At 50.5% G+C, this 15,040-nt stretch overlaps 1 protein-coding gene across 1 annotated transcript; it reads left to right on the top strand.

The window, feature by feature from the left end:
• Positions 1-789: 789 nt before the first annotated feature.
• On the top strand, positions 790-14,582 carry LOC119106419 (sodium- and chloride-dependent glycine transporter 2). The gene is made up of 12 exons (XM_037230064.1): positions 790-942; positions 3,769-3,931; positions 5,018-5,149; positions 5,829-5,957; positions 6,200-6,341; positions 8,757-8,898; positions 9,387-9,521; positions 9,883-10,224; positions 10,776-10,904; positions 11,360-11,557; positions 11,937-12,098; positions 12,818-14,582. The coding sequence occupies exons 1-12, from the start codon at positions 853-855 to the stop codon at positions 12,965-12,967; spliced, it is 1,914 nt and encodes a 637-aa protein (XP_037085959.1). The 5' UTR covers positions 790-852; the 3' UTR covers positions 12,968-14,582.
• The last annotated feature ends 458 nt before the right edge of the window (positions 14,583-15,040 follow it).

Raw genomic sequence — 15,040 nt, 5'->3', positions numbered from 1 at the left:
GCCTAACCATTGCAACATATCAGCTGTGCGTGATGTGTAGAGATTGATTTTAACTGTCTTTTGTGCCATTCGGTGTGTGTGTGTGTGTGTGGTGTGTGTGTGTGTGTGTGTGTGTGTGGTGTGTGTGGTGTGGTGTGTGTGTGTGTGTGTGTGGTGGGGTGTGTGTGTTGTGTGTGGTTGTGTGGGTGTGTGTTGTGTGTGTGTGTGTGTGTGTGTGTGTGTGTGTGTGTGTGTGTGTGTGTGTGTGTGTGTGTGTGTGTGTGTGTGTGTGTGTGTGGTGTGTGGGTGTGTGTGGGTGGGTGTGTGTGTTGTTGTGTGTGTGTGGTGTGGTGGTGTTGTGTGTGGTGTGTGTGTGGTGTGTGTATGTGTCAGCTACTGGGGTTTCCAGATGCCTTACGCACGTTTCCTTCGTATGATATATGCAATATACCGTAACATCCACATATCGATGGCTGGCAAGGACGTGACAAATTTGGAACCTTACTTTAGAATCATGAGCCTACTCGTCCTGGGAGCTACAAAATAAGAGGTCATTTTTGATCACCTCAACCACTCAAAAATATAAAACACAGCGCACGCATTCAGCGCTCGCTGATAGCATATCTCCATCCACCATGGCAGTATGTGTCCAGCTCAGTTCTATTCTTATACTACAACCCTGATGCTGTGCAATGTTCGGTTCATACGCATGGTTTAACTCGACCCGCGAAGGCCTCAAACTTCCCCCTGCCTTCAACATGTAACTGCGGCAGGAGCATCATCGTCACCTGCTGCCGCCGTCCGCAGGACCCGGCGCAGTTCGTGAGCTACCGGAAGAGCAGTGAACCGACGCCGCCGAACCTCAGTGGCAACATGTCCGACAAAAACGGCCATGCTGTGCCGGGCTCGTCCTGGAAGAACAACTATGTCCCAGCCTACGCCAACGGCGACAAACTCGGGAAGGTGAGACTTCAAGTCCGTGACCCCATGCTGTGTGCAGGATTGAACAATGGTCTGTATGTGTGTTTACAGGAGCGTTTACCACGTCGCGTGCATTTACACCTGTCGGCGTGGCAATGCTGCATGCTCGTACACGCTCATCGCTGGACATCTCTATTATTTGAATGGCAACATTGCGCTGATGATGTCGAGACATGGCGTGATGCAATGTCCACGCTGTGAAAACGCACACTGGATTTGCGACAACGAATGCCGATGCTGGATAGGCAGAACTGTTCATTTTCACTGCAGTGATGCGCAAAAAGCCCCCAGTAGATGATGTTATTAGACAATTCTTGAAATCCAGCCGTATTTATGAGCAATCACTTTGCCGCCCGGGCCGTTGACAATGAGTGGTTTAAATGCATATGAGTTCTGGAACAGAGTTAGTGACTTCAAGATTACAGGATTGATAACCCCAACATAACATGACTAATGACCTTAACATGCCGGGATTTATGAACTTTAAGTTATAGGATTGGGGACTTAACATGCCCCTTTCTTTGACATCAAAGTACTTTTGATATCACTAGGCATTACTACATTTCCTGCACATCAACGCATTTGCCACGCAGCCCACTTTGGCTCAACAGCCCAATGATCCAGGAACTTCTTCAAACCAATGATGTTCAGGCCCACCAACACAGCACGACAGTGTCATACACTTGTATGGACATCACGGACTGTTCCCAAGCCTTTATTCACGACATCGCTGGTAAAGCGTGATCTTTACAGTCCCATCCTGCGCTCTAACACCAACGTCACGATTTTGCCCGGCATGCTGCGTTCAGCACGTTTCAGTGCTTGCCTGTTGCCATGACGACGTCGGAACGCGTCGGAACTTCCGCGGCTGCGCCCGCCACGGCCAGACAGGCATCTTGACGACGCTTCAGGCATTCGTCACCGCGAAAAGCCGCGCACACGACTGGCGTGCGCTGGTCGGTGGCCAAGACTTGCGACATCACGGTCATTAGTTTCGGTTGTGGGTCAACGACGTCCAGCTGAGGGTGGCCGATGGAGGACAGAGCTTCCTGTGTCGGCTCGGCTTGGCCTCAGCAGTGGCGATTCCTCATTAGTGATGATTTGTCGGCACGGTTCTTGAAGTGCTTGGCGACCGCTTCTTAGATAGTTGTCATTGTTTTGGTTTTCAGCGCGCTCACACATCAAACACCCTGTTCTGGCATGTACAACAAAGCACTACCTGCCGGGATACCACTTTCTAAAAGACGGTAGGGGGGGGGGGGGAGGGGAAGGGGGAAGACAGCTCAGCAGAAAAGATTGACCTAACTACCCCCAGCCGGATTTTTTTTTCTGGATTTCTGTCACCCTGAACATGCGTGCTGGACATTACAACACGGGAAAAGGTTTAAAGTTTTAAATGTTCTGTGGGTCCATCCGGCGGAGGAATCGCTTCCTATTCCAAGTAAATGTGAGTTGCCTTGTGTAAAAAGCTTGCAATGGGGAGTAGTTAGCGGAAAACGCATTTACTAGATCTTAGTACGGGGCTATAGATGACTAGATGACTGCCGCAGCCACTGATCGTGTTGCATGACACCACAGCCATGCTGAGCCACTCTATACTTTCAATGCTGCCGCACATTACAGACCACTGTTCTTTGTCCTAATCCAGGTGTTAACATTTGAGAACCTGTTAAAAATTTGCAGACTGGCTTGAGATGTGAAGGAGCTGGCATGGCAACAAAATAGGTCATACAGAATGCTACTAGGTACAAAATTAACACGACACTAATATCGATGTTTTCAGGTGCCTGTTATTAAGTTTAAAATAGCTGAGATAGCTTTTCTTTATTTATTCGGCCGAGTATTTTCTCTTTGCTCATATGCATTGATGGGGCTCAGAAGAGCATTGCGGGGGAGCTCAAGTCAGCATGGGGGGAGGGCTCAAGACCCCGAAGGTATACAGAGTGACGCCCCTGACTACCTGCTGAACTTTGCATCACTGATAATTCAGTGTCAACATCATGGGGTAACCTCGCAGGGCAGGGGAGATAACAGGAGGAAACATTCTCACCGACCCTATAGGCGTCAGCGACATACAATGCCACATCTATAAGAGTTCGCTGTAAAGGAACGCCCGAATTCTCCCCACCCAGAACCCTATCCAGCAGCTTTTGATCCGAGTAGCGAAACATCTGGCCAACTTGCAGATTAGATAAGACACTCAACCTCTTAGCGTGGTCTCCTGCGCGTTGTGGTTAGGTTACCATGGACACTTCCGATTCTTGATTGGCCTAGTATTTGTGCCGCGTTTTTAGCCAAAGGCATTAGGTTCGAACGCATTGTTCGGTGTCATCCATGTGTCAATTTTTTTATTGACTACAGGCCATTAGTCCGCTTTGGACTGGTTTTTGCTTCCGCTCACATCGAAATCAAATGCATCGAGCGAGTATCACACAGCAAAACAAGTTAGAAGCGGCACCTGCACGCTGCTGTCGCAGCCTTCTTCGTAGCCAGTGACGCACATAAGTAGTACCTGTGGTTCGGCCGCAATATTGAAAAGGTATTGAAAAGCGTAAGCCATGAAATACATGCAATGTAACCATTGCATCCACGTTGAATCCTTATTACTTAAAAATGAATGTATGGCAAATTAAAACCAATCAAACATGGATGCATTCCATGAAGCGGCGCCAGAACCGAAAAACAGACCTCTCTTTTGAGGACTACGCGTTTCATAGCGCTTGCCAACAAGCAGCATTTTGACCGTCATGCTCCCACGAGTCGCACCGCTCGCTTCGGCCCATGCAACCGACTCCTCTCATCCCGCAGCGTTCGCTGGAGCCGGTGGAGGTGGCTCCGGAGATAGAGCCGGAAGAGCACGACCGCGGCCAGTGGGGCTCCAAGTGGGAGTTTGTCTTCTCCTGCGTCGGCCTCTCGGTCGGTATCGGCAACGTCTGGCGCTTCCCCTACCTCGCCTACGAGAACGGCGGCGGTGAGTCTCTGGCGTGGTCCGCGAGAGCCACGGTTTGGGGCTGCGGTTTGGGGCGGGGCCGTGACGCTACGGTTTGGGGGCAGGCCGTGACGCTACGGTTTGGGGCGGGCCATGAAGCGACGGTTTGGGGCGGGCCGTGAAGCTACGGTTTGGGGCGGATCGTGAAGCTACGGTTTGGGGCGGGCCGTGACGCTACGGTTTGGGGCAGGCCGTGACGCTGCGGTTTGGGACAGGCCGTGACGCTACGGTTTGGGGCGGGCCATGAAGCTACGGTTTGGGGCGGGGTGTGACGCCACGGTTTGGGGCGGGGTGTGACGCCACGGTTTGGGGCGGGCCGTGACACTACGGTTTGGGGCGGAGCGTGACGCCACGGTTTGGGGCGGGTTGTGACGCTACGGTTTGGGGCGGGCTGTGACGCCACGGTTTGGGGCGGGCCGTGACGCTACGGTTTGGGGCAGGCCGTGACGCCACGGTTTGGGGCGGGTCGTGACGCCACGGTTTGGGGCGGGTCGTGACGCCACGGTTTGGGGCGGGTCGTGACGCCACGGTTTGGGGCGGGCTGTGACGCCACGGTTTGGGGCGGGCCGTGACGCCACGGTTTGGGGCGGGGCGTGACGCCGGGACCGTGCTCTAAGGCGGCTGTACGTTGTGGTGACGCATTAATACATCACTGGAGACGTAGATACCTGAGATCAGCTGAAGCTCTCTGTGCTGCAGTGTTTAATGCTCAGCTACACTTTCCCTGGAGCTGCTCTTAGCTGTAGTGCCGATAAACATTTTGAACCAAGTTCAATGACCTGAAGAAGAATGTACTGGCCAACGTTTTTAAAATGCTGCCCTTGCGTGTCAAACGTGCCCAAATATTGTATTTTGGGGTATGCTTGCAGAAAGTTCCATATGCAACGTTACCAAGCGATAATGTGTGTTCAAGGATGTGGCCAAGGCATGTCTGGGCATTGCTTATTAATATAGCAACCTACGTTAGAAGACTAAATGGAAATCACTTTGAGTAGAAGTAGTGCTGTCCCAAAACCAGGCAAAGATAAGAGACAAACCAATATACGCACGTGTTCTTTGGTGCGACAGGTGCCTTCCTGATACCCTACATCATCATCTTGGTCCTGGTGGGAAAGCCGATGTACCTGATGGAGACAGCAATCGGCCAATATAGCCAGCTGGGACCCATGTCCATGTGGAGCATGGCACCCATCATGAAAGGCAAGTGCACGTAGTCGAGCAGCCACAAGAAAGGTGAGCGAAAGGTTTGGCTGCTTACGGTGAGTTGTGATCGCATCTAAACAGCTTTTGTTGGCAGCGTGTAGTCTGCTTTCAGGGTCGTGAAAGGAGGGATATATTTTGTATTGGCGCTATGAAAAATGGAGCTATTGCGGCACATGGATTTAATGACTTAAGGTAGGTAATAGGCTGTGGGCATTAAATCGCCTGTGCCAGACAGCCGTTATTAAAAGGATTTCTTAGTTACTTAAAATCGCTGCTAAAAAGGCCCGCATGTGATGTTTACCTCCATTTTGAGAACTTCAGCGTGGTAACATAATGAGTTTGGTAGCACCATCTCGCCTTCGGTCGACCTGGAGTTGACGTTGGTCATTTATCCCGCACTGACCAACGTTTATGTGCCTTCGTTACTTGGCTACGCTGCTGGTAAGCTATGACTACGGTAACGTAGCTATGGCTACGTTACTTAGGTATGACTACGATGCTTAGCTATTGCTGCGTTAATTAGCTTTAGCTACAGTCTTACATTACTCGGAAACATATAATGCCTGAAAAATACCTGAGAGGCTTTCCGGTCACCATGGTTCTAAATCTGTGTGCATTTGCTATTTATTACTCTTTACGTTATGCCCATTTTGATGGCTTGTTTTCACCCTCACAGGCGTTGGTGCGGCAATGGTGGTGGTATCGCTGATCGTGGCCATCTACTACAATGTCATCATGGCCTACACCTTATTCTTCACGTTTGCCTCGTTCCAAGGTGGCTCCGCTCCTTGGTCTGACTGTCACGGTAAGTGATGAGTTAAATATTCTGCAGCGGACAAAACCAGCACACTTCCCCTGTTATTTAAGTTGTAGCTAAAGATTTGTCGCCTCAAAGATTTCCCGGAGCTTTCTGACAACATCTTGGCTACATTGCATGCGACGATTGACACCGCTTTGCCACTGGCGGCAACGAACGACTGGCGTTCAGGACACGCTGAATGTGTTTACCCTTTTACGGCATTTACACGGAGCTGGACTGGCTTCCAGAGTCGTTTGCGGACGACAACTGTTTCGTTCGAAACGTGACCTTCCCGGCCTGCAAGTTCCTCGAGTCCAGAAACATCACAAACTTCACGGAGGGCGTCGACTGCCACAACAAGACGGAGCTAGCGGCGGAACAATATTTCAAGTGAGTTCGCGGCAGGCAAAGCAAGCACGATCACCACCACCGCTTGATGATGGACAAGAGGGTCTGTTAGACTTATCCTTTTCTACTACACCATACACATGATCTTCGATTTTAAGACTACTATCGGATCCCTTTGCCCCCCCCCCCCCCCCCCCTCCCTCCCAATTTCATGTGGCGTTCCTCCAGTGGCGTCTTCCATGAGCACGAGGCGAACATTGACGCATTCTTGGACACGCTGTTGAGATCCCCAACCCTTGCAGTTCACCCTCGGTTTAAGAATTCAACCTATCAAAATCTTCCTTTAGTCGTATGTGGACAGAGCCAATAGACGATTAGGAATAAAAAGTTCTAGATACAACAAATTCTGAACGATCGGAGCATCGACACTTTGTATTTTGTTTTCGGTCACAATGTTATGAACGAAGACACAGCCATAATGAAAGTACCACTAGCATGATCTCCTCACGCACGACTCGAGCAAACGTCAAAAACGCTGCAAAATCATAACTGCGTCAAGAGCAAGCCACAGCAGACACACACATCAAGCAGGATGCGGCAGCTTTCTGCGAATGTCGGTGAAAAGAAATCGGGAATGGTTTTTAAATAGGTCCAAATATCTCGATGAGAGCCGCCGCTGTTGAGCGCTCCGGTCTGAAGGCTGTAGCTCTTACAGTTAAAACTAATGCTTGGCAATCCTGACCTAGGTCACTGATGTTGGTAGAGTAAAGCTTCAAATTTGCATAAGCGATGTCAACTTGATAGATTAACAGGTACTGAAAGGTTTGAGCTGCTGCGATCATTCGTTTTTTTTACCCGTGCTTAAAAAACCGTAGGAGAGGTCAACTGCCCCGACCGGGCGCGGGTCAACAACTCTTCGCCGGCGGAGGGTTGTAAGGTATCAGTTCATGGCAATGCAACATATTTAACCAGACAAGTTGGTTGTTGCATGGAAGTCATTGCCGAATTCAAATGCACCTTTTGAATCGGCACTGCTCCTGTTGTTTGGAACGCAAATGCTTTCACAATATTGCTGAAAGTAAGAATATTGCTGTTTTGGAGTCCGGCAGGAGCAAGCTTCGTTTTAATTCTGCTGTCAAAAGTTAAAACCCCATATGTCTATCGTGGGAATTTTGCGTCTTTGTGTTGTCTGATTTGTCTTCTGATGCTGAGGTCGGATATTTAGACCAATAGTTGAAATTTTCACAACTTTTGGCTAAAAAATGGCTAAAACTTTTCCAAAATTTCAACTGGTGGTTTGAATAGCCGAATTCAGGATCAGTAGAGGAATCAGGCAGCAGGAAAAAGTCCAAATAGCTAAAATTAGCATGTGGGGTTTTACCTTTGGACGGCGAAATTCGTATGCACGTGTTGGCTCGATGCTTTGGTTTCCATGACAGATATTTGAAAGGAATCACAGCAAAGATAATGAAATCGGGATTGTATCGCATCGGATCTTGGTAAAGAATGAAACTAGTCAACCCACACGAAATGTCATTCACCCATGCGATTGGCTGACAGACGGAACCTTTTCAATGCAAATAATGCTGGTAATTTGCTTATTCAGCAATGACAACTTCATTAGCGTTCGTTATGAGTGAATTCCGGCCAATCTCTGGCGGTCGCAAAGGTCAAGATAATCTCATGCTGAATCTATATAGTTTTGAACTACAAGAACACATCGCAAGTCTGTGCTTTGAACGCAACCCTAACATTAAGTGCCATGTCAACAGCATACGTGAAGCCGCCGCACAACTAAGAGTCGGGGCAGTCCATACCGGGTGTGCTGTCCGATCCACGAAGACGCTTTCGCTTTCGCGCCCTCCGCTTTGAAGCTTTCCCATGACCCGAGCGTTGCGTCTATTCAGGACGGCCTTCAGTCGTGATCGCGCGGTTGATTAGCTCGTCGGATGCGGCGCAGCCCCCTGAATGGGTCTGGATTTTCTCCACTCGGCGGCATCGCAATCGGGACGGTGTGAAACTTCCGTTTCCTGCTAGACGGGCTGTGGAGATCACGCTGCGCACGGTCCACTTTCGCATCACTAATCTGCTCCCCTCGCCTGATATCTCTCACTTGTGTAACCATATCCCATCGCGTGCTACGCACTAGATAAGTATTCCCCGAGTTTGGATGGAGCCATTTAGTCTGCCTTGCCGCGCAACACCACGCAAAGAAAACAACGGAACTTGACTGAAACCGGTTCTGTGCTCTTTCCCATTGCGTTGCCTACTATGCTCGTGCAGTAACCAATAAAACTGCTGCACCGACGGCAAGCATAACTTTTAGAAGCGTCTCCGTAAGCCCACTTAATGTGGTGCATGCTGGAAACCAAGAAACTGTCGAAGTGGTGACTGCTGAAGGTGTTGCTGCCACCCAGGAGCATTTCCATTTGTAACGCTGAAACGAACTGTCTGTAGGCACTTTGTGCTGCGCCTGGGAGACGGCTTGGACACGCCCGGCGACATCGGGGGCATGAATTGGCAGTTGACGCTCTGCCTGCTCCTCTCCTGGATCATCGTCTTCTTCTGCCTCATGAAGGGTGTCAAGAGTTCCGGCAAGGTAAGCTAGAGCTTCGTAGTGGACATCAGCGTTCAGTTGGGGTGACCGCTTAGAATGCCTACTATGCTAGCTGATTTAAGCGACGCTGCATAAGCGGTGATAACTTCCAAAGGTGACAGACAGCCTGTAGGACATTTGTCTGCATTAAACTGAATATTTTTGAAGACCAAAAAACACCTAAAAAAAACAGGCATGCCCAAAATACTTGTGAAAGGTCACTTTCTTAAGGTGACTTTTTTTTCTCTCTCTCTCTCTCTCTCCCTCTCTCTCTCTCCCGCTCTCTCTCTCTCTCTCTCTCTCTTTCTTTCCCTCACTCTCACCTCTCCCCCCTCTCTACTCGAGTCTACTTCTTCACTCTCTCTTTATCACTACCCTGGCTTCCTTTTTCAGCCTCTCCCGTTCTCCTCCCATTCTCTTTCTCTCCAGCCCTGCGTCTCTTGATGCTTGCTCCGCATCTAGGCTGTGACCGAGGCGGTCTGTTCCTACAGGTGGTGTACGTCACGGCCACGGCGCCGTACGTCTTCTTGATCGCCATTCTGGCCTACGGCTGCACCCTGCCGGGGGCCATTGATGGCATCAAGTTCTTCTTTATCCCCGAGTGGGAGAAGCTCAAGGACATCACTGTGAGCAGCTGGAGCAAATATCCGCCACTGGGCGGCAGTTTTGTGGAAGACTGATAACCTAATTTGTCGCACTGGTTCGATATTTTGCCACGCTGGGTCACGATAACAGAAGTAACTCATTACAATTGCGGTCCTGATGTTTTACGCGACTGTTGCTCTTATACTGCTCTTAATTTTTAGTATGCTCCAGGGGGTGAAAAACCTGTTTGCTTCTGGCAGGACGTTTGGACGACTATAAGCGAAGCTATTCGCCGCTTTCGCCATATGGATTCGTATCCGACATATATCTTGCGAATATTTGTGACCGATGGGAATGACTTCCAAATCGTCTGACCTGCGACCTACTGGTGACCCCTCGCAGGTATGGCAGAAGGCAGCCGAGCAGATGTTCTTCTCACTAAGCGTCTCGTGGGGCGGCCTGATCATGTTCGGCTCGTACAACAAGTTCAACAACAAGGTGCACATCGACTCAATGGTGATATCCTCGCTGGACTTCGTCACATCCATCATCGCCAGTGTGGCTATCTTCAGCATCATGGGCTCGATGGCCCAGTCGGCCGGCGTTAAGGTGGACGAGGTGGTGAAGTCTGGCCAGGGCCTAGCATTTATCGCATTCCCCGAGGCCATAGGCGGCGTGCCCGGCTGGCAGCTTTGGTCCATCTTGTTCTTCGTCATGCTCTACACCCTCGGCCTGGACTCGGAGGTGAGTGCGGTACGGGGTGGACACTGGCTGGGAGACTGGCCCAGTGCCAAGGGAAATGGTGAATTTCCTGGTCACTGATAACGTTTGAACTCTGTCTTTGTTTCGTAAGCTTTCCCTTACAGAAAGGCAGCCATTAGTGCTGCGTTTCGCAATTGCACCTTTTGAACTGGGCAATAAAAATGCGCTTTGAAGGTGTGTTTGGGAGGATATTTGTCTGTCAGTTTGCAGCTGCGGCGCTGCTAGCGGCTAATCACCCCACATACAACTCGATGTCGTGATCTTTAAAAGCACCAAACCGAACACAATCTGTGTTATGCACGGAACACAATCTGTGTTATGCACAGAACACAATCTGTGTTATGCACATAACACAATCTGTGTTATGCAGCAACGCATCCACGAATTCCCAACAGATGCCATTCATTGAAATTGTGCATTGTTCATTTATTGCCATACACAGTTATGTCGTGTCTCTGTGCTGTTTCACCATGCCCACTCGCCCCCCCCCCCCCAAAAAAAAACATCCCAAAACCAACGCATCGTTTTGGCAGTTTGCCTTGCTGGAAACCGTCACAACGGCCATCTACGACTCGTTCCCGTCCACACGGAACTGGAAGGCTCTGGTCACGTTGGTAGCCTCCAGTTCCTGTTTTCTCCTTGGTCTGCCCTGCGTCTCTCAGGTAAGACTTCATAATGGGATTATATCGAAGAAAGAACGGAGGAAGAAGTTCCTATTGTTATCTTTCTGTGAAAATATTTGGGCGAAAAGCAGTCTTTAGCATGTGGATGGGATTCCTGGTATGGATTATTGGGCTTTTTGGTTATATGACAGAGATTCTGGCGGAAAAGAAACTTGCATACAATTTTAAACGTGTCGATAACCCGAAAGAGAATCCAGTGCGGTCACGTGATGATAATATGGGGCGAAGTTGTCAGCTGGTTTTCTGCAACAACTAATAAAAAAGGTGTGGTGACCGTTGATTCTATGTGTCCAAAGTATGTGCAGGCGTCTGCTTCTTAAGCTAGTTAATTGTTTTGCCCTTATAACTGATGAGGCCTGTGATCCATCTAAGAGTAGCCCAGCACCAGGCCATTTGCTCGGCGCGGCCCTGTGACGGCGGTGCGCTGCTGGCAGTCGGGCCCGTACGTTCTGCACCTGATGGACACGTTTGGCGGACTCTGCGTGATGCTGATCGCTGTGTTCGAGCTGATTGGCATCATGTGGATATATGGCGTCAAGCGCTTCTCGGACAACATCCAATTCATGATCAACTACCGGCCCAGCATGTACTTCCTCGTCTGCTGGGTGCTCGTTGCGCCGCTGATGCTTGCGGTGAGTTCTGGCTGGCTGGCTGGAGTGAGACTGGTGGGTGTTCTCTTACCGGGCAGCTGCGGCTCCTGGCATCACCACGCCTCACGCAATTCGCATTTGTTCACGGTGGTGCTAAACGCTGTTGCCTGTGACGTTTTTATTCTCTGTGTTTTTTTTCGGTGCAGTTCTGCACCAAAATAAGACCAAATCTTTGACTATGCGTGCGGCGTTGTCAACAAATCGTTTTGGCATGGAATTGACAATCTCTCGAAATGACAACGCCTGACCTCCAGTTACTCTTGCAAACAGCACAAACAGCTTGGAGATGGAAGAACACAGGACCCTGCGCGTTAGATCGCCACTTCAAACCAACGTCACCTCGACCCTTGCACTGTTGCAGGCCATCTTCGCATACGCGATGTACGAGTACGAAGCGCCCAAGTACGGCGACTACGTGTACCCGGAATGGGCGGTGGGCGTCGGCTGGGCCCTGGCGGGGGTCTCCATCGTCCAGATCCCCGTCTGGGGCGTCGGCGCTCTCCTCTACCACACGTGCAAGGGCGTAAGTAGAGGCTCGCTCAGCGCCAATGGCTGCGTCTGCGTGAGGACGAACAGAGGGAACGAACGGAGAGAGATGTTTGCTCCGTGAACACTCAGCGTCTTGTATATGTAGGAGTTTGGCGAGTGCATGGAACAATAAAGGTCGCTTCCGCTAGGCTAATCAACTGGGAGGGAAAGGTCATGAGTCTGGAACTTAATTGGACTGTGATATGATAGCTCTTCAACATCCCATGATGTTGTCAACCCGTAGGTTGCGATGAGAAGGGTCACTTAAGTAAGGTATAATTTGGAATCTGGTATCAACGGCAGTGCATTCTCTCAGTCATGGTGTCAATTAGTACATACCACAGAAATACCAACGAGAGGGAGTTGAAGTCATACTGCGTTACAAATAGTCGGTGCACGCGGATATTACTGATAACGAAAGGAGATCTTCATCACCTGGTCTTTGGACAATTCCAGAGAACAAACGAATTACGGGACCAGTAAACGCTACTTTTATTTCCAAACAAACCAGTGTCGTGCGAAGCAAATCCCTCAACTGGCAGCAAATTTCACAGTGCCCGTGGAGCACATCAAGTGATCTTGATCCGTTGGTCTGCACTCTGTAGCAAGTCAGCAGATCAGGTCTACCCGCGCGTGCCCCTGAACTGATCTGCGCCTAGCCTGGTCCTGAATTGACCTGACTTGACCTGATCTGACCGGCGCCCGTGTCTGCAGGAGCCTGGCCAGGCGTTCCGGCCGCTGCCCAGCTGGGGTCCGGGAGACAAGGAAGCGAGGCGCCGCCTGCTGGCTGTACAGCAGCAGCTGCTGAGGCGTGACCAGCTGCACGGCCGCGACAACCCCGCCCTGGAGATGGAACGGGTCTAAACCAGCTGCAAGACTCCGACATCCCCGCCCTGGATATGCTTCGGGTCCAAACCAGCTACACGACACCGACATCTCAGCCCTTGACATGAATCGGTTCCAATCATCTGCACTGCTTTCGACAACTTCGCCCAGGAGATAAACCGGGTCCAAACCGGCTGCACGGTCGCGACGGCTCCACCCGGGAGATGAGCCGGGGCGAGATGCAGATGGACTGCGCGAGCGCTTGAGATGGTATCCATGCCTGGAGACGGGTGGGGTGTGTGCAGCCCCAGTCGGCAGGTACGCGAGGTCGCAGACAATGTGTCGAGACGGCAAGTTCGCACATGGGTCAGAGTTCGAAAGGCTTCAGTGTGGGAAAGAGCAAGTAGAAATCGTATACGTCCTCTGAAGAGCGGTAATGTGGTTGGTATTTGCGCCAGTATATCGGTGGCGATGTCCGTTCAAGCACTCCTTGCTACCAGCCCCATGGCTCGCGAGCAATCTCCACAGCTGCAGAGACACGCATGGCGGTGGTGCCTTCTGAGGGGCTCCAGCGGTGCCACGAGGCCACTGTCGGCTGGATGGTCCAGCATTAGCGAGCTCAGACTTGATCAGGCGACGCCCTAACGTTCTAGCATTTATCCGTTGCGTGCACTTGACCGGCGTGAAGCGCTGGCGTGGAATCGAAGGTCCACCGGTGGCAGTGCAGTGCGCGTCAAGTCGCAGCGCCGCGGCTGGTGTCCTGGTGCTGTTTTTGTTCGGAGTGCGTATGTGCTACGAGCTACGTGCTACGAGCTATGTGCTACGGGCCATGAGCCAGGGGGACGCGAAGTTTTCATTTATTTGCTACAGCAATGCTCGCAGCCACGGGCGTGGCCACCATTGCGGCCTGTTGGTCGGAGTCGGAGTATTCTTCTGCGAGAGGAGGCTGGATCGCTTTCACACGTTGACCACAATAGCAGACAAAGCAGATTAGGCCCCGGTAACCTGCAGTACACGTTTGCGCCCTTGCTGGCAGTAATGGCGCTGAAAGTGACGTGGACATTGTGGATGTTTTAAAACAAGAAGCACCTGTGATCAACAACATGATTCCGTCCTATGGTTGTTGGGCGTTCAAGCTTCGCGCGAATGTCGCCGGTCTGCGGCCAACACAAGCGTAACGCCGGAAGATGATCTTCATAGACGCCGTAGCGCCGAAACACAATGCTCACGCCAGACGATGTGCGCTGTTGTATTCAGCTGAATTTACAAGTGTATGTTTTTGGGGTCTTGTCTGAGATCGGTACGCTATCACGTCCCATCTCGATGTTTAGAATAGGGTTTCCAATTGTTAGAAAGTGTTATATGGTTCAAAACAGTTCCAGACAATATTCATCCGATTCGGTCCCTCACACACAGGGCTGTGTTTTGAACGCCTCAGTGAGTAGACGGCGTGGACCAATGCAATATGCTGAGCATGTTCCGTAACAGCAGACGCGTTTGGTGCCAGGAAAGAGTAAGCGAGTAGGTAAGAACACTTGAATTTGATGCTAGGCTTATCTCGCGACGTTGTGTATGAATGAACTTCATCTAAGTGCTATGAGTAGAGAGGATTACAGAGCTGTGTACCAACTAATGATGCGAATATACATTTTATACGGCATGTCGCATAATTCCTAGTGGGACTGCAGGCCTGGAAAATGGCAAGTAAATTGGCCCCAAGACACCCATCCAACCAAGAGCACCATGGTCTATGATACCGTTTTACATGAAGCGTTGACGGTTTCGGTTCGCATCTGAATTTTGTGTGAGATTCTGAAAATGATTTAGGACGCATGGCGATAAAGCTGAAGCAGATAAAGCTATTCAAGGTACGTGCACGCCGAACGATTTATTGCCTTTACTCGTCCAATATTTGGCCGGTGTTGGCCATATATCATGCTTTATTTTTACGGAGAAGAATACCATACTTTTACATGGAGACTGATCACATTTACGTTTAAGGTGATGTGTGCAAACCCCACAGATCAAATCCGGAAGCAGTCAGTGAAGAAGCTTTGGGCACTTCGCTTCCACGAAAGATGAGATGAATGCCATCTAATCTTGCTGATACAG

Source organism: Pollicipes pollicipes, unplaced genomic scaffold (genome assembly GCF_011947565.3).
Source record: "Pollicipes pollicipes isolate AB1234 unplaced genomic scaffold, Ppol_2.1 Scaffold_6138;HRSCAF=7277_pilon_pilon_pilon, whole genome shotgun sequence".
NCBI classification, from domain to species: Eukaryota; Metazoa; Arthropoda; class Thecostraca; order Pollicipedomorpha; family Pollicipedidae; genus Pollicipes; species Pollicipes pollicipes.
Note: the sequence above shows the minus strand (reverse complement) of the source record. Positions and strands in the feature narration are given on the sequence as shown.